Source organism: Trichomycterus rosablanca, chromosome 12 (assembly GCF_030014385.1).
Source record: "Trichomycterus rosablanca isolate fTriRos1 chromosome 12, fTriRos1.hap1, whole genome shotgun sequence".
NCBI classification, from domain to species: domain Eukaryota; kingdom Metazoa; phylum Chordata; class Actinopteri; order Siluriformes; family Trichomycteridae; genus Trichomycterus; species Trichomycterus rosablanca.
The window spans coordinates 34,068,568-34,088,587 of NC_085999.1; the positions used below are offsets into that span (position 1 = coordinate 34,068,568).

The following is a 20,020-nucleotide window of genomic DNA, read 5'->3' on the forward strand; positions in this document are numbered from 1 at the left end:
GAACATTACTAAAACATAAAACAGAATATTCAGTTTGTGAATATTAATTTTAAATTTTAAATTATCCACATATCTATCTTTCAATATAAATATTTTGAAAATAAATGATATCTAAATTATTCAAATCAAAACCTTTTGCATTTCAGCTTTGAGTTTTTCTTTTCTTTTTTTAACGGGACCTTGTGTGGAACTCATAAAAGCAGTTTCGTTCAACTTGAATGCAAAGAAATACATTACATTTTAAACATCTTATGCTTGATTTTTTGGTGCAGCCAGGGTTTCTGCACCTCTGAAAGCTGGTGCTATCACTACCCACCACTGGCAAGTGCTCTGCCCCACTGCATCTAACATCTTGGCTTAGAATCACTTGACTCCCTATCACTATCCTGTTGATATTCATCCCACTACTCTCAACACTGCAGTCTATTACTATCATCTAGTAATTTAAGCACCTCATCTACTGTCAGCCCTTAACATACACGAAAAAGATATGTACAGCACGAAAAATGCAAAAAGTAATACTGATGCACATCCTCTAATTCATAGTTAGCATGACAAACTAAACAACATTCAATACGTTAAATCCAAATGTCCAGCTGGCTGGACATAGAACATTTGCTCGAAATTTAAGTATGCGTAAATACATATTCATCGCTTATATTGTTACCAATCATTACAAAAACCTTCTAAAAATACATCATTTCTAAAACACTTTGGTTATATGTGCACATTAATAGATAAAAACGTATGTTTTGTTCGGTCACGGAGGCAACAAGCGTCTTTCTCAACAGCTGCCATCTTCGGGTCTTTTTTCAAGAAGCTTAAAAAAAATTCTCAATGTCTTTGACCAACCAGTAGAAAGACAGAGTTGTGTTGGAGTGTCTAAAAGTGAGTGTAACAAAGTAAAACTTCCTGTCAAGTTATAAAACCCAGAAAAAAAATGTCCAGTATACTGGACATTAGGAGTGAGGAGGATAAGTCAGGAATGTCACTTGAAGGTGGATTATAAGTCAGGAATGTCACTTGAAGGTGGATTATAAGTCAGGAATGTCACTTGAAGGTGTATTATAAATCAGGAATGTCACTTGAAGGTGGATTATAAATCAGGAATGTCACTTGAAGGTGGATTATAAGTCAGGAATGTCACTTGAAGGTGGATTATAAATCAGGAATGTCACTTGAAGGTGGATTATAAATCAGGAATGTCACTTGAAGGTGGATTATAAATCAGGAATGTCACTTGAAGGTGGATTATAAGTCAGGAATGTCACTTGAAGGTGTATTATAAATCAGGAATGTCACTTGAAGGTGGATTATAAATCAGGAATGTCAAAGTTGGAATCTGTTATTGGAGACTCAGGAATTGGAAAAAATTGGGGAAAAAATTGGTAGGCGATTAAGTGGCACTGTGGTCTATTAGGATCCGGGTTTGACTCTGCAGTGCTGTCGGCCTGCAGGGTGCCTACAAAGATTGGCTATGTCCTGGGGTGGCTTTTTTATTTTTTATTATTTTTATTAATCTATTATTTATTTATTTATTGACTCTTTTAGGCAGAGGAGATCACTTTGACCATCGGCCAGGCTTTTGACCTGGCATACAAAAAATTCTTGGAGTCAGGAGGGAAAGATGTGGAGACGAGGAAACAAATAGCAAGCCTACAGAAAAGGGTCTGCAACATGTGATGTTTCCATGTCTTATTTCAGCACCCATCCATGTTTCAACGTAAAAATCTCATTTCTTAATGAAGCTCTCAGTTTTAGTAATAAAAAACTCCCTCTCGTCCTCACAGATTCAGGAGCTCGAGACTGAAAACTCAGAACTGAAGACGCAGTTACAGGTGCTGGAGAAACAACTGCTGATTGCTCAAGTACCACCTGTAAGGACCTCGTGTCTCCAAATGCCATCTAACAGCTACAACCTTCTAAACTCCTGTAATGTTTCCTTAATCTTTGATCTTTCCTCTGTGCAGCTGCTTCACATTAACTCAACTAATGAGGCGTACATGCTGCAGAGCCCTTCCTCTCTCTTCTGGTGTCACAATCTCACCTCCTTCTCCTGTTTAGAAATCTCTTCTGTTACACTAACACCAATGAGCTCTCCCGACTCCAGCATATCGACCGGGGTGCTGACCCCTCCCCCGTCCAAACCTGCTCTGCCCAAACCTCTCACCGAAGCTGGGCTGCCTCGACCTCGAGTACTGCTCTTCCTCGTTCTTTCTGTTCTGTTGCTCTATATTACGTTACATTTAGCGTCTGCTAGCAGACACTTTTATTTAAAGTGACCTACAATTGTGACCGAATACTGTGCAAAATTAAGGGTTAAGGGCCTTTCTCAGGGGCCCAACAGGGCCCAATTGGCGGTGATGACCTTCAGATCACTATCTGAAGCTATCACTGTCCCACCTTATTAAACCCTTAGGTACAGCCACCATATATGTGCCCAAATTGTCAATCTTGTTAAAGGGTGTGTGATGCTGGTACAAGTATCATGGAGGCGAGTGGTGCAGGTTTGAGTTTCATCATGGTAAGCTAATGTGTGGTCCTAACACTAGCGTATCATTGTACCCTAGTGTGAGGTGTTGGTGCTTGTGTAATTTACATGTTCACACCCATCAACTTCGCCATTAAAATCACTGACAGGTGAATTGAAAAGCATTGATTGTTAATTGATTGTGGAGGGCAGTGGTAGATGAGCAGTTAATATGCTGTAAGGTTCAGAAGGAAGGTTGCCAGTTCAAGCCCCACCACCAGGTTGCCACTATTGGGCCTCGGAACCTTTATTTCTGAAAAGCTAAATTTATTGAACTGTGTTGAATTACAGTAACTGCTAAATAGGATAAATGTAAATGTAAGGTACCTCTGGTACCTGTCCAGGGTTGAAATATATTAGGCAGCACTTAAACAGTCTAGAAATCTAGAAATGCTGGTGAGTCTGCAATTCTAAAAGTACAAGAAAATGATTTTGTCTTTGATCATTGTTTTTGCAGGGGGGTAACAACTCCACAGCTCCTACAGATATTTTCGACATGGTACCATTCTCTCCGGTGGCTCCCCTGGTTCCACTCCCAGGCAGTAATGCTTCACCTCCTCCCATTCCAGCAAGACCAACAGAGATCAGTCAGTTTCTAACCTTATAATCATTCTTTCACTTACTTCACTTTCTACATTGCCACCTACACTGATCAGCCATAACATTAAAACCACCTCCTTGTTTCTACACTCACTGTCCATTTTATCAGCTCCACTTACCATACAGAAGCACTTTGTAGTTCTACAATTACTAACTGTAGTCCATCTATTTCTCTACATACCTTTTTACCCTGCTTTTACCCTGTTCTTCAATGGTCAGGACCACCACAGAGCAGGTATTATTTAGGTGGTGGATGATTCTCAGCACTGCAGTGACACTGACATGGTGGTGGTGTGTTGGTGTGTTGTGCTGGTATGAGTGGATCAGACACAGCAGCGCTGCTGGAGTTTTTAAATACCATGTCCACTCACTGTCCACTCTGTTAGACACTCCTACCTAGTTGGTCCACCTTGTAGATGTAAAGTCAGAGACGATCGCTCATCTATTGCTGCTGTTTGAGTTGGTCATCTTCTAGACCTTCATCAGTGGTCACAGGACGCTGCCCACGGGGCGCTGTTGGCTGGATATATTTTTGGTTGGTGGACTATTCTCAGTCCAGCAGTGACAGTGAGGTGTTTAAAAACTCCAGCAGCGCTGCTGTGTCTTATCCACTCATACCAGCACAACACACACTAACACACCACGACCATGTCAGTGTCACTGCAGTGCTGAGAATGATTCACCACCCAAATAATACCTGCTCTGTGGGGGTCCTGTGGGGGTCCTGACCATTGAAGAACAGCATGAAAGGGGGCTAAGAAAGCATGCAGAGAAACAGATGGACTACAGTCAGTAATTGTAAACTACAAAGTGCTTACATATGGTAAGTGAAGCCGATAAAATGGACAGTGAGTGTAGAAACAAGGAGGTGGTTTTAATGTTATCACTGATCTGTGTATGCCAGGTTACATTTAGTCATTGAATGCATTGTGTATCTACAGTACATTGTTTCTTGACCAGGTTTCACCACAGAGGTTTACATCTCTATTCAAATATATAACGTGGTCAAAAGTATATGGGCAGCCAACCATGAACATGTTGGACGTCCCATTCCAAGATCATTAATATGCACTAATATGGACATGCAATATAAGAGCAATTAAAATCAAATGTACAAACCATTATTTCAAGCCTTGAAAACAAACCAACCAAACATTACACACCTTTAATATTTTGTTGCTTGGTGGGTCAGACGTTGGGCTTGGGAAAACCAATAATTTTGACTAAATGCCAAGTTCACACTTTTATTTTATTTGTATTAAATTCATGACCTGAGCAGTTTTGCTTGCAGTGCAGTTCTAAATGAGATTTCCACCCAAATCGCATGTATGATGAAATACCGTGTCATTGCTGTTCTAACCTCTGATTCATATCACAGACTGTACCTCTACATCTTATCCCACCCATTTAATTATGTCACACTTTTATTATATTCACACATTCGTACATCTATCACAACTCTTCATATTTGTTTATGATGGTGTTTTCTCAAACCTATTGGATTTTATCTTACTGAATCACACAGCAGTCAGCATTTTAGTTCATAAACTGACCTCAGTAAGGTATTGCATTCGTAGTGTACTGATGAAAGGCTGTTACTGATATGATTATGCAATGTCCAAGGGGGGGACTTGTTAGTGCCCTATAAAGGCCAAACCTGGACAAAGTATAAGAGGGTTGGCCGCTCAGGTGGCACAGCGGTAAAATACGCTAGCACACCAGAGCTGCGATTTCGAATACATTGTATCAAATCTCAGCTCTGCCATCCGTCTGGGCTGGGCAACCACATGAACAACGATTGTTATTCACAGGGTGGGAAAGCCAGACTAGGGTTTCTCATAACTGGTTACGACCTTTGCTGGCTGAGTTGAGGAATAATGCTGATCAGGGTGTGGCTCTCCAAGGCTGGTCCGCATAAGAACTCGCCTCGTGCAGGTAAAAAGATGCAGTCTGTACCACACAGGTGATGAAGGGGACGTGTCTCTGTTGCGACGCTCCTCAGTCAGCAGTGGAGGGTTGTATCGGTACCTTTGCTAAAAACAAATATTATATAATAGCATTATTTTCACTCTCCCTGACAGTATGAACATGCCATGCCACTGTTATATAAATGTCTTAAACTGTGAGAGATGAGTTATCAGCACATCACCCAGTTTGTCATACATCAGGACTTTTTTCAGCTTGGTTGATGACATTGTGTTCCTGTCGTGCCCTACAGGGAGGGACCTGTTTGACGCCGAACCGTTCGACCCGTTCATTTGCGGTGCTGCCAACTTTCCCCCCGATGTGCAGTCACGACTGGATGAGATGCAGGTGATTTCATGTCTCTAAATTATGGACAATTGCACATAAGGTAAATAATTACAGGAAATTGACTGGTGTAAATGGCCAGCAGCAGGAGCAGAAGGTACTGAGCAACAAATCCCATTTTTTATTTGAACTAATTTCCTTCAGGGAACTCTTAGGACCTCAGTGAAATTTTTCTGAATATGCTGTTCTTTAGTTCTGACCCTGCAATGAGACATAATTATAGCTTGAATCAGTTCTGATTCCCTTACTTTAAGTGTAGTCAAAAATCCGAGACAACTTTGATGTTCTTTTATTTTTTATATTCGAGGTTAATGTGCACTCTATCTCCAAAAGTATGTGGACACATAACAGTGGGCATTAATATGGACTTATATTTACATTTATAGCATTTAGCAGACATCTTTTTATCCAAAGCAACTTAGGGCTATGACAGTATACAATCTAAGCAATTGCGGGTAAAGATCCTTGCTCAAGAACCCAACAGCTGGTAAAGGATTAACAGAGCCTCATGTTACACCCTTAGAACCAATGGCATGTGAGAAGCTCTAGTAAGATCTACAAATAAACTGCAGTTATGAATAGAATAGCTCACTATGTAATGCCAAGTTCACACTACATGACTTTCCAAGTCGTCAGGTCGCTGCACAGTTCACACTACACAACTGGATCTCTTGTAATCGGGAGTCTTTCAAGTCGGTGTGGTTTTCACACTACATGACTGATCAGTGATAGGGGGTTTCACACTACACCATCTGTCACCAACTGGAATCGCAGGCGAGCTTCTCTGGTCTCCCAAACTATGTTTTATCACAAAAACAAACGCGAGAAGTGATGAGAGGTATAATGATACCACGTCCAAAAATGCACATCAACAATAAGCAAGCGATCAAAGTTTGTGCGCTGATGTGCAGCGTAAAATCAAGGAGAAAAAATAAATGAATCTGAGTGGATTTGGCTACACGACCAGCAGGGATTGTTCTATAGTTAGTTGGAGGTTAATAAATATTTTTTGCAATGAAACGTTGGTGTTATGTTTTGTCGAGAACGATAAGGTTAGAAATACTGTAAAACTTGTGTGTGCTGATGTTTTCTGATATAAACTATATTATGCCCCTTCCCACCTTTTTACAACTTCTACCCCGCGTTTCCTCTCACCCCGTAAATTGCGTTCTCATTGGCTGTTCGACACCGCACTCGTTGCCAGTCGGCCAACTCATATCCAGATATTTGACATGCTAGGTATATAACCTCAGTCGCAGAGCGCTCGGTGAGCCGCTCGGATCGAGTTGTTGAGTAGTTCACACTTAGTGACTGAAAGCCAAGTTTCGATCGCCGAGCGAACACAGAGTTGCTTCAGAGCCGCCAAATCTAGCGCCGACTAGTCAACAAAATCGTGTAGTGTGAACTAGGCATAAGGTTATGTTTGTTATGGCAGGTTCTATCAAGTATCTACAATGCCACTTTGTTCTCCTATGCACCAATACACTTGTAAGTAATGGATGTGGTTGAAACACCCGAACTTAATAGCTAGAAGTATGTCCACTTAAGTATGTCCACCTACTTTTGGCTGTAGAGAGTCGCTAACAAGTAGTGTAACATTATTCAAACATTCACCTCAATTATACTGTTTCATCCAATAGTTATGTGAGTAGGTATATTTGCACATCAGAATCAAAATCTGATTTATTGACTCAGTATTTTGACATACAGAATGATTTTGGTTCTGACTGCTGGCGTCTCTATAGTGTGTATTCAGTATACAGTCAATGTACATATAATTTACAATGTACAATAAAACTGTCATGCATTTTTATTTAAGGACTAGAGAACCTATAATATAAGCTGAACCCTTACATTTATGCCAGCAGCTGGTGATCAGTCAGGCTGTCAGAAGTCGTTTCTTTTAAAATGAGCGCTGGCACCAAACAGCGGACGGGGTCGAAAAAGTTTATGCAGCTGAGAAGTGGGGACTGCTAATGAGATTAAATAAGGAAAGATCTCAGAATGCTTCACATTTACTACTGTGAAAAGATTACCTGCCTTTATTGCTTCCTACCTATTAGTCGTCGCCACAGGGGATCATTCTGGTCTGCATACCTAATTTGGTACAGTTTTTCACGGCAGATGTACTTCCTTATGCAACCTTCTTTAATTTTACTCAGGCCGACGACCCCCTCTCGATAATCATGTCTGTGTAAACGATAACAACGCTGAGATTCAAACACAGGATCTCAGTGTAGTTGGCTAGCGTATTGTGTGCTAATTGCTTCCTATTAAAATCCTGTCATAATAGCAAATTAATTGAAAAGGCGCTGGGAATCCAAGAGAGCATAACTGGAACTGCTGTCTGGAACTGACAGGAAGCATTCTTCTGTTAAATAAAGCAACACTAGTCAAACAGGCATCTGATAGCTTACATGTACTGAATAAATCAGTTGGTAATAATCAGTATTCTCCTCCAAGCATGTTCAGCAACTTAAATGTCACAGAGGTGATTTAAATTTATGAAATATTAAACACTAATATATGTGTAGCTTAAATATTTATTTGCTGAGTCTTACCTCTCCTGTTTCCTGTCTTTTTTCTGTTGCTGACAGCGTCAGAGATGGTTTGTATTCTCTCTCTTTTTCACTTTTTCTCATGTTTCTGTTCATACCTCGGTGTCATGCTGGCATTATTTATTTTCACACAGCCGATATTAATTTGGTTTCTACATGTTTGTACATCTAGGCAAAGATCTTCTGTTCTCCATCATGTCACTACTGAATCACTCAAAACCGACTTTCATTACTGTCTAAAGTATGAAAGTTATGCCAAGTTCACACTACTCGACTTCCCAAGTTGTCAGGTCGCTGTACAGTTCACTCTACACAACTGGATCTCTTGTAATCGGGAGTCTTTCAAGTCGGTGTGGAAAAAATAAGAACAGCTTGGATTGTTCTATTGTGAGTTGGAGGTTAATAAATATTTTTGCAATGCAGCGTTGGTGTTATGTTTTGTAGAGAACGATAAGCTCAGAAATACTGTAAAACTTGTGTGTGCTGATGTATTCTGATATAAACTATATTACGCCCCTGTCCCACCTTTTTATCTCTCTTCGGATCGAGTGACTCGGATCGAGTTGTTGAGTAGTTCACACATAGCGATTGAGAGCTGAGTTTTGATCGCCGAGCGAACACAGAAATGCTCCTGAGTCGGCAAATCTACCAAGCGACCAGTCGGCGAGCGAAAATCAGGGCAAAAAACGTGTAGTGTGAACTAGGCATAAAATGTGAGGTCTTTTGGTTTGTTCTCAGTATTAATGTTGCCTCTGTCGTGACTGTTGTTGCAGATTTGTTACACCAAATAGTGTTTGTTCCTAAAGCAAATTTTAATGTTCACATTTGATTGATTTCATTTATTAAAGAAACAAAGTTACTCAAAACCTGTATCACTTGTGTTTTATTAGTAATATTACCACCATAACTGCCCCCTTAACTGGTTGCACCACCTTTAGCGGCAGCTACAGCACCTAAATTCTTTCATTCTATAATATTAGACTTTTTAGCTGACCTGTTTCAAATCAGGCGCACCACTAATATTTCAGACATGAACTGCTTGGTTGATGGTGGAAAGTCATTCAGCTTTGTCACATCCCCACACCATCACACGACCATCATCATGTTTGCTCTTGGTAGAGTGATCTTACCATGAAATGCTCTATTGTTGTCAAAGTTTCAATGTTGATTATTTCTATATAGAACATCATCCTGAAATAAGGTCATCCTTTCTTTATGTCAGATGAGCACTACTTTTCTTTGGTTTTCTCTGCTGCCTTCTAATGATTGCTGTTTGTGCCTAGTCCCTTTTGTTGGGAGACATTTGGGTCCTTTTTTTTTTAGGGATATTTTGTGACTTGAGCTCTTGGGAATATTTTAGACAGATCTACTCCTGTGTAGATTTACCATAGACAATAAGACCACTGCTTATCTCAGTGTGGTTTGGTGGAGTCCTAAAGGATGCTTTGTTTATATTTGCGTGTATATATTGTATTTGTATGCAGAGAAATATATTCAATAAAAAGTTGTTGAATTCCTGTTTCACTGTACCAGTGTGTCATTGTTTCATCAAGTTTATCTGTTCAGTCAATCCTCTGTTTCTCTTTTATGTATTATTGTGTTCATTTGAATGTATATGCTTTTCATGTAATCATGTGTATCATCACACATCATGAAGCACGTCACTGTTGTGTTTGTATGTCTATAAACATCACAGCGCTGGAACCCTGTCCTCATTTCATTCCTGTGTGTTTTGCAGGAGGGGTTCAAAATGGGACTAACAGTAGAGGGCACAGTTTTTTCCCTCGATCCTCTCGACGGCCGCTGCTAAAGCCAGGAAGACATTTTTGTTACTTATCTGTTAACACGTTTGTATTAAAGTGTCAAACTCGGGTCTGGAGTCAGTGCATCAGTGTTCTGTCCTGACGTTTATATTGGCTTGTAATTTGGTTTACAAAATGTATATTGAAGTCTGAATGCTACAGTAGATGACTATTTTTATATAAAGTGTACCGACATACTGACATGATGGATTTTGGGAGCCCCAGTGTTGATGGGAAAACAGAGGTACGGCCTGTATTAAAGCTTTTTTAAAAACCCACCCACAATATTCTCTTTTATTCCCACACACATTCATATGTTAATTCATTATTATGTCAGACAAACGTCCACTTTAAGGCGGCTAATGTAGCGTAACGGTTACTTACTTTTTTTTTTTAAACACAGTCATGCATTCATACAGCGGTTAAATCTCAAACTCACACTTTTTACTGACGGATCACATGTAGCGTTACTTTTCTCTTTATTACATTAAAATCATTGTAATATTTTCTTAACTGGAACTTAATATTTTTTGATGTTTTTATAACTTCATACCTACAGTGTTTGTGTAAATGTGTACTTGTATTAAATTGCTCTGTATTTGATATTCTCTATTTTAGAATATTCTTGCACCAGAAAGCACTTTGTGAGGAAGACTCCGTACGTCCACGTATTTACACCTCTGTTTTTGTTGGTTTTCTTTATTTTTTTTAACTCTGTGTAATATTTTAGTCATCGTTGTTGTTGTCATTAAAGACATTAATGTGAGCTTGTTCGTTTAGTCATTTTAAATGTTTTGTAAACCTTGTGTTAAAATGTTTGGTGTTTTCTCATTCTTGTTTGGCACATTACCTTCCAGGCTCGCTATCACTGTGCTGATGTTTTTTACCTTCACACTAGGTAATTAACAAAGTACCAAGAAAAGATTTCCAGTGTTTTCACTGTCTAACTTAATTGTATTCTTTAAATTCAAAATTAGAATTTTATTTAGAATTTTTTGAACACGCTCAAAAAAGCAGGGACCGAGGCGTGTTCACCACTGTGTTACATCACGTTCCTATTGATGACCCTTCTTAATGGTTGAATTTTTACGAGACTTGAGCTGCTCAACAGTCCGTGGTTGCCGTCGTTTGATTCTTCTCTTCATGATGTGCCATCATTTTTAATAGAAGGCAGATCTGGACTGCAGACAGGTTAGTCAAGCACACATACTCTGTGACTATGAAGCCATACAGCTGTAGCATGTGCATTATACTGTATATATAATGATAGTTTTATCATTAATGTGTTGGTGTAAGGGCGGCACGGTGGCTTGGTGGGTAGCACTGTCGCCTCACAGCAAGAAAGTCCTGGGTTCGATCCCATGGCGGGGCGGTGCAGGTCCTGCGTGGATTTCCTTTGGGAGCTCCGGTTTCCTCTCACAGTCCAGTCAGGTTAATTGGAGACGCTGAATTGCCCTATAGGTGAATGGATGTGTGTATGTGTGTTTGCACTGCGATGGACTGGTGCTCCGTCCAGGGTGTTACTGTGTGCCTTGCGCCCATTGAAAAGCTAGGATAGGCTCCAGCATCCCCGACCCCCCCTCCGCGACCCTAACTGGATAAGCGGTTAAGAAGGTGAGGGTTGGTGTAAAAAGTTCTATATTGTCGTTTATTTTACCACAGACGTTATTTCTCTGTGCCAACTCGTCTACTTAGTTCAAAATGTATAATAATAATAACAACAATAATAGCTTTAATAATAATGAAAAATAATAATTATTATTATAACAAAAAAAAAAAATTCTTAATTGACAACAAAAAATTTTACAAAACCATGCACATAGTTTAATTAGTATAGCATACTGCACTTTATAGATTTAAAATAACAATAAAAGTGCAAGATCTATTGTTTTAATAATACAGCATGATGAGATTCTGTCTGTAACACAGCAGTCCTCATTTTGTTCTTTTTTTTTTTTATTGTGTCCCTATTATGGTCTTGGAGCTCTTAAATATTCAGTTTAATCACAAAGTGTGAAAAATAAAGTTGAAAAAATATTTAAACATTAAAATCGACAGTTAGCTGAGGGTCATGTTATCACGCTGATGGAACAACAGCACGTTATACAATGAGACACTGAGTTAGCACCGGTATTAGTGTTGGAGAGACTTTATTTACATTCCCTCACCCTGCTCTGTACCTAATTCTGGGAGAAGTGAAATTTCATCACACTGTCATCTGCTCATCCCAGTTTACAAAGACGAGGTAGCTTACGCTAATGACTCGGTTTTATCAGTATTTAATGGTCAACAGCATTCAAATGTCATACAATGCAAACAACAGAATAGAATATCAGTTTTAGGAGCAGTTTTCCAGAGAAACAACTCATGCCAGAAAACACAGATGTTTCCTTTGTAGCACCATGTGATTTGTTTAAAAAAATATTTAAAAAGAAAATAACACAATACGTAAATTTATAACATTTGTAAATGGGTCTAGTTGGTGGGTACAGTAGCCTTTCATACTGACTTGTATTAGGATGCTGGAACAAATTTTAAACAACAATCAATGGGTTTATTAATCTATCTAAAAAGAGTCTAAAATGTATTTCAATGTATTTTAGTGGTTTATTTACTGGAAAAATCCACCCTAACGTTTCTTTTTTGATTTTTTTTTTCAGTGGTGTGATTTAGATTTTTTTTTTTTTTTATTCCAGTTGGTTGTGGACGTTGCTGAGACTGCTTTAAACAAGGATTTTGCATTCTTAAATTCTAATGAAAAGCTTCTGCCTTCATTAGTTTACAAATTTGTTTTTACCATGTAAAGTTCTTATAAGACATTACCAAGGTTCAGGGTGGATTTTTCCTTTAGCAAAAACATACTAATATGGGTCTGAATCTGCTGTAATGTGTTGAATTGGGAAAGGCACAATAAATACGCTGCTGCAGGGCCAGAGCAGTCCGCTGTACTTTATGTACAAGGCTGAGCGTATCAGCAGTCAGTTCAAGAGTCTCAGGAATCTCTTCAATGAATCTCTGCTCTCTGATTTACAAGAAGCAAACCGGCCCGATATCGATGCCAAACTCCTGATCAGAACGACCAATGTCCACAGGGGCGATATCCACGATGGGTAACCTCGCCGTCTTCTGTGTTCTGTACTCGAATACGGTCTTCCCCCATTTACCACTGGCTTGCTGTAAATAAAGAGGAAATGTTTTGTAAAAACTGTCGTACTGAAAATACATGAAAAATGACTTAAACCAGGCTTTTGAATTATTTAGTCTTAGACAAAAGTTTAAATGGCCAAATTCCATGGTGAAACATGACCTGAAGAGAACTAACTAAAAACAGCATGTTTAAAAAAATTTTTTTAATGCATTTTCTCCCCATTTTCCTCCCGATTTAGCGCACTCAGTTTTTGTGTTCCGCTGCTGAGAGATACCAGATTGCATCCGAGGAGAGCATGACACTGTACACGCCTCTTTCGACACGTGCACAGTCCTCGTCCTCTCGCCCGTGCATTCTGCACAGGTGTTTTCTGCCAATCAGGGTCCTCACACAGAGTATGAAAACCCTCCCACCCACACATAGTCCAGCCCCCACCCTGCAGATACGGTGGCCAATCAGTATCTGCTGCAGGCACTGCCAATTATGCCCGCTAGATGGCGCCCAGCAGACCGGTGGCAACACAGAAACTCGGTGCTGGTGTGCTGGTCCGCTGCGCCACCTGTTTTTTGAAATGTTTAATGCACAATTTCTAGTTATTTGCCATAATCTAGCAAATTAACAGTAATCAGGCAAAAGTGTATGTCTTGTAGGTGTTTTAGCTCATTTTCATTTTAAAAATTACCATTTGACCAGGGGTGTTCAAGGCTGTAGGTTGTAACTCACAAAATAGTGGTTCTGAAATGGTTCTCAACCTATGTGTTGTGACCCCAAGAATGGGCATTATGTGGATCATGGCTCTGTTTCCATAAAAAGTTGTGATTTCATCAAAAAGTTGTGATTTCATTATTAAGAGGACAGTTATGATGGTATGATGATGATGATGATGGTTCTATATAAAAAAGGACAGTGGTAGCCTAGGGTAGGGCTTTGGGCTATCTTCTAAAAGTTTGAGAGCCAGCTTTGCCATGCAGCCACTGTTGGGCACTTGAGCAAGGTCATTAACCCTCTTTGTTTCAGGGAGTCCGAACAATGGTTGACCCTGAGCTCTGACCCGAGCTTCCAAACAATCTGTGATATGCAAAAAAAGAATTTCGTTGTCTGTATATGTATATATGACAAAGGCATTCATTCATTTAGTTTTGGACCCACAGGCATTAATATGCAATATATATCCAACTATGTCTGTTGGATTTGTTGCCCATTTAGTCAAAAGAGCTTTTGTAAGTTCAGCAATATAGTGGTTCAAAGGTTGTACATGGAAAATCATGCTAACAGTCTCTAAACTGTTGCCACATAGTTGGAAGCAGTCTTCATTAGGGGTGTCCATATCATTTTGGAAATGAACTGTACTGAACCTCACAACTCACTAAGAAATATTTACTTACAGAGCAGCTGTCCCCCAGCACGGTGTATCTGAAGCGGTTGTTTCCTTCAGCTTTAAGCTCTAGATCATTGGAGGCTTTAAGAATCACTGCTTTCTTCAGGTTTCCAGTTGATTCATCTTTATAACCCACGGTGTTCTTGCAGTGGTACGTGATGGTCTGAGAGGCCTCCTTAGAAAGCAGCCTGATGAACGTCATCTGCACTGTGACCGAGTTGGGTGGCTGGTCTTTGTTTCCATAAGTGAACTAAACAGAAAGAAGAACTCGTCATTACACAGTCAGTAGTCTTCACTTACCAGAGAATGACCTGAATGCACACAGTACATGTAATAGGCAGGAAATTTGACTCACGTGAGTTCCACCCCTCATGGTTCCAAACCACACTGGTTTGTTTCCTGGAGTACTCCACCATGATTTGCGAGGAATGCTGGTGGGATTGGCTGAGATACATGTTTCTCCAGTATCCATGTTACAGTGAACCTTAATGGCATCCTCAGAACTGCCCTGGTTTGGATCCACCCAGTATTCACCTGTACATCAGAAATAAGATATCACATAGACTTAAAGTGCTGTTTTCAATGCCAGCCATGTCACGTCACTATGCTGTCACCACTTTGTGATGGTTGGCTGCACAGATGTGTCAGCGTTCCTCAATGTCCTCTGTCTAATGCTGCCTGGCTAGCCTTGACAATGCAACCCAGCTTATTCTTGGTCTTTCTTTTCTTCTGAGTCCATCCCGAAGTCGTGTCATAACCCTAACTTTAGTGTTGTCATGTGCCCCATCACATGACCAAAGTAACCTGCAGGACTTAATGTGGTTCAGTGGCTCATTTACTGTTCTGGTCATCTTGTAAACCTGCTCAGTGGTGATCATCTTCCTCCTTGAGATTTTCAACAGTTTTCTGCTGCACTTGTTCTCAAAAGTCTAAATGCATCGTTCTTTCTTCTTCTTTAACATCCAGGCTTCACATCCACATGTGGCTACTGACCTGACCAAAGCTTTAATGAATCGTACCTTGGTGACAGTGCTGACTTGTCTTATTCCCAGCCAGGAACAAACTATTTAAAAGAGATGAAAGAGAAGCAGGAATCTCGTCTCATAATTGATTGGATGTAATTTGTTACTGTGAGTCTGTCCCTATTATTTTAATGCATCTTTTGGCCTGGGGTTCTACACAGGTAAAATGTGCAGGTACATACATTCCAATAAAAGGCATTCTGATTGATCGAAGAAGTACCCTGAAGGGAAATGATTAACCGTTTTTCACTCAGCACTACTAAATTCAAACACATCTCAATGTGATTACAGTGGAACAGCTGGGTTAGACATGAAACCTCAGTGTCAGAGAAAATACAATACTATTATTGTTTAAATTTGTCAAAATGACCAGTCTTGGTTACAGGGTGTACCCAGTACAGTACAGTAGGTGGCAGTATGCACCTTCTTAATTGGTTTGTAACCCACCAGTGAACCCACAGAAGAAGATTTTGCAGTTTCTGGTTAGACTAGGAATAGATAAGAATATATTTTTGTTTAGCCAACTTTTTTATCCTTGGTACCATCCTAGTGCTTTCTCCTTAGGCCTAGTCTATGTTTGTGCATAGCTTTTTGTATTGTTATCTAAACCCTAAACCAGTAAGTGTTAATTGTGTGTGTGTAATTATTAGTACAGTACTAGTCCCCCCCCCCCCCCCCCCCCCAATTTTCTCCCCTAATCTAGTCGAATTTAATTACCCTGATTGCATTACGCTTCCTCTGTACTGATACTACCCTCCTACATGCCCCCTCCGTCACCTGTGCAGTACAGACTGCATCTTTTCACCTGCACGAGGCATGTTCATATGCTGATCAGCTTTGTGTACGGAGAGCCACACCCTGGTCATCACATTATTCCTATCTCTGTGCAGGTGTCATCAATCAGCCAGCAAATGTCATAGCTGCATCAGTTATGAGGAGTCCTGGTCCAGCTTTCCCACCCTATATGAACAAAAGCCAATCGTTGTTCATGTAGCTGCCCAGCTTGATGGTGTGTATTACCGCTGCGCCACCTGAGCAGAGTACAGTATTAGTTTTTTATGTTGATTATTACATTCAGTTCTTCCCACTGATAAATACCTCAAAATTGTTATCACTTGCTCGCTCTTCTCCTAAATCCTTGCTGTGGAGTGTAACATATAGCTATTCCTTTTGCTTCATCCGAGTTAAGATCTCAATGAGTCTAAGACCACTTGGAATTTCTGTCCACAAGGCTGGAATTCATCTAGGACAGTTACTCACTTACTTAAATATATGAGTTTAATCTTAATGCCCGTAGTTTTGGAATGGCATGTCCAACAAGCTCATGGTCAGGTGTACACATACATTTGGCCATATAGTGTATTTAAAATACATATCGTCCAATAATAAAAATGCAGACTCACAATGTGATCCATTGCAAAAACATTCTACAATTTGACAAAATTGTACTAAAGACCCACTAAAGAATTCTAAAAACTTTATTTTAAAAGATCCCGTATGTGCTAGATGTGCACACGATTGACTTACCGCTCTTTTTTGATGGGTAGCATTGTTTAAGGTCCTCACAGGTTCGTGCAGGATGTTTTTTACTGCCATCGGGGCTCCGCATGCTATCAATCTGGCTGCTGAGAGCTTTCAAAGTAGCCTGGACTCCTGGATCAGCTTGGAACGTATCTGTGGAGTTAGACTTGGGCAGAGCTTCATCCTCTGGGAATTCAGGCGGAGGTGGACCGGCGTCGTAATCGGTATGGCCCCCAAACAAGTCTTCCATAGCAGCGATTGCATGTCCAGGGGGTCCGGGTGGACCTGAAGGACCAGGCTCTCCAGGAGGTCCCTGAAAATTAGTCACATCTGCTCATTCCCACAAATGACACTGTTCAGCATGCAGATGAATATCCAGCAGAATGTGTCCAAAACAGCTATAATAAAGACCTTTCCTTTTTTTGACAATATTGCATTTAATTCATTTAATTATTTTATGATCACAAATGTCACAACCCTAGACATGGGGATAATAGACCCCCATTTAACATGTAGAACAATGTTACGATGAGCATACCTCTGGTCCGATGTCTCCACTGATTCCTCGTGATCCAGGTGGTCCCATTGGTCCAGGCTGTCCAACGTACCCTTCTTTGCCTGGTGGCCCTATTGGTCCAGGGGGTCCCTATATAAATGCCAGTTGAAAATGTCACAGTATCATTATAAATATCACATACAATACACTTTTCATTTTGAGAAAGAGGTTTACTTACTCTTTGACCACTTGGTCCAATAATTCCAGATGGTCCATGCGCTCCAGTGGTACCCTAAATATGTAGCACAAAATGTTTAATTTGTCCCACATCTGAATCAGATCATTTACATTTGGTCATTTGTCATTTAGTATGTGGACACTTGATCTGAAACTTAGATTTAGGCAGTTAAGCAAAAGTTGTGTAATTCTTCTACATAGAAAGATATTTACAGGTGGGCCTGGAAGTCCCTGTAGACCTGTGTAACCTCTGTGTCCCTTCTGTCCTCGATCTCCATGGTCTCCCAACTCTCCCTTGTCTCCTCTCGGGCCTTGAGGTCCCTACAGGTAAAAAGAACAGAGACAGCTAACAGGTAAGTAGTTCTCTAAAACAATTGCTACATATTTTATTTTTCTTTTATTTGATCATGAATATCTTACTGGAAGACCCCTTTTCCCGGCTGGGCCTGGAGGACCGAGAGGACCTCTTGAACCCTGTTAAGTAGATTTGTTTGATTTTAAGGTTGATGCTTGGAATAAAACTTCTCTCATTGAGAAATATGAAATGTGCTGAAAAGAGTAAAATACATACCGGCTCTCCTCTTTGTCCTGGGCCTCCAGTAGAACCTACAGGACCGGGGGTACCAGGAGCTCCCCTTGAACCAACAAGTCCCTCTGGTCCTGGATCTCCACGGTCACCCTTTAGAAACAGATATTGTAGGAACATTAATATGTCGTCTGTGGTAAAAAAGCTGTGTTTTGTTTAAGAACAAATTTATCTGTACTTACCCGTTCACCTACAAGTCCTTCCTTTCCTGGTGGACCGTCAGATCCAGCTGGCCCCTGTCAGTCAAATGTACCATGGGTTAGTGGGTTGTGTTTCCAATTTCCCTTTTTAGTTAATTACAATAATAAAACAGTAACTGTCATTCAATTTGGGATAAATAGTGTTTGATAGTAACTGATTGTTTAATGGGGCAGCACAGTGGCGCAATAGGTTGCACTGTCACCTCACAGAAATAAAGGACTGGGTTTGATTCCCTGGCCAGTATGTCAGCCCTGTGATAGACTGGTGATCTGATAAATTGGAACCACAGCCATCTCATAAGGCAGCTTTTACAGGAAATGTTTGACATTGATCAGTAAACACACTGATACAGTTGAGATGAAATGTCTACATACACTTGTAAGGGACGTAAATAATTATTACATATCACATACACTGATCAGCCATAACATTAAAACCACCTCCTTGTTTCTACACTCACTGTCCATTTTATCAGCTCCACTTACCATATAGAAGCACTTTGTAGTTCTACAATTACTGACTGTAGTCCATCTGTTTCTCTACATACTTTTTTAACCTGTTTTTACCCTGTTCTTCAATGGTCAGGACCACCACAGGACCACTACAGAGCAGGTGATTGATCATTCTCAGCACTGCAGTGACACTGACATGGTGGTGGTGTGTTAGTGTGTGTTGTGCGGATCAGACACAGCAGCGCTGATGGAGTTTTTAAACACCTCACTGTCCCTGCTGGACTGAGAATAGTCCACCAACCAAAAATATCCAGCCAACAGCACCCCAAAGGCAGCGTCCTATGATGAAGGTCTAGAAGATGACCAACTCAAACAGCAGCAATAGATGAGTGATCGTCTCTGACTTTACATCTACAAGGTGGACCAACTAGGTAGGAGTGTCTAATAGAGTGGACAGTGAGTGGACATGGTATTTAAAAACTCCAGCAGCCAGTCCATCGCAGGGCAAACACACATACACATACACACACACACACACACCATTCAACTATTGGGCAATTCAGCGTCTCCAATTGACCTGACTGCATGTTTTTGGACTGTGAGAGGAAACCGGAGCTACCGGAGGAAACCCACACAGACATGGGGAGAACATGCAAACTCCGCACAGAAAGGACCTTCTTGCTGTGAGGCGACAGTGCTACCCACTGAGCCAAACTTTAACACATCTATTGTAAAACAAAAGCATTTTGATTTAATTCTCCATTGCTCTTGGCAAACAGGTTTTTAATTTCCCCAAATTACGAGGATCCCTCTGATGGACTTTCAATTTTAAAAACCCTCATACATTTTAATGAATTATAATTTAAAACATTGGCGAGGCCAGGCATGTTCCTTTTAAGAAACCAGTTTTGAGTTATTTTGGTTTTGTGTTTGCGATCGTTGCTATGTTGAAACATCCAGACTGGTTTTCCTGCCTTATGAGAATGAATTCTTCTCTAATGTGTCCCAGTACATTAACTTTTTATGTTTCCATTGATGTGTAATGCCCCAGGGTGGCATGACAGCTTCCCAACAAATGGTTACATATGAATACGAGCTTGTTGGACATCCGACATCAAAGACAAATAATATTAAAATAAAGTGGCCTCTATGGATATTTTCATCTACTCATCTGAGAAT

The 20,020-nt window shown here is 40.3% G+C and overlaps 2 protein-coding genes across 3 annotated transcripts in view; one reads left to right on the plus strand and one right to left on the minus strand.

Moving 5' to 3' along the window:
- The window catches only part of gulp1a (GULP PTB domain containing engulfment adaptor 1a), a 111,310-nt gene extending 100,744 nt beyond the window's left edge, over window positions 1-10,566 (plus strand). The window contains exons 8-13 of one of the 2 annotated variants that reach the window (XM_063006060.1): window positions 1,552-1,668; window positions 1,791-1,877; window positions 1,971-2,195; window positions 2,988-3,117; window positions 5,349-5,443; window positions 9,737-10,566. In XM_063006060.1, the coding sequence (XP_062862130.1) occupies window positions 1,552-1,668; window positions 1,791-1,877; window positions 1,971-2,195; window positions 2,988-3,117; window positions 5,349-5,443; window positions 9,737-9,808 (726 nt within the window). In that variant the 3' untranslated portion in view covers window positions 9,809-10,566. The remainder of the gene's footprint in view (window positions 1-1,551; window positions 1,669-1,790; window positions 1,878-1,970; window positions 2,196-2,987; window positions 3,118-5,348; window positions 5,444-9,736) is intronic. The other variant, XM_063006059.1, reaches the window with a different exon arrangement.
- A 1,367-nt stretch (window positions 10,567-11,933) lies between these two features.
- The window catches only part of col5a2a (collagen, type V, alpha 2a), a 60,456-nt gene continuing 52,369 nt past the window's right edge, over window positions 11,934-20,020 (minus strand). The window contains exons 45-54 of the mRNA XM_063006058.1: window positions 18,371-18,424; window positions 18,174-18,281; window positions 18,023-18,076; window positions 17,816-17,923; window positions 17,604-17,657; window positions 17,408-17,515; window positions 16,876-17,182; window positions 14,682-14,860; window positions 14,334-14,576; window positions 11,934-12,974 (exon numbers count right to left, since the gene is read on the minus strand). Of these exons, the coding sequence (XP_062862128.1) occupies window positions 12,828-12,974; window positions 14,334-14,576; window positions 14,682-14,860; window positions 16,876-17,182; window positions 17,408-17,515; window positions 17,604-17,657; window positions 17,816-17,923; window positions 18,023-18,076; window positions 18,174-18,281; window positions 18,371-18,424 (1,362 nt within the window). The 3' untranslated portion in view covers window positions 11,934-12,827. The remainder of the gene's footprint in view (window positions 12,975-14,333; window positions 14,577-14,681; window positions 14,861-16,875; window positions 17,183-17,407; window positions 17,516-17,603; window positions 17,658-17,815; window positions 17,924-18,022; window positions 18,077-18,173; window positions 18,282-18,370; window positions 18,425-20,020) is intronic.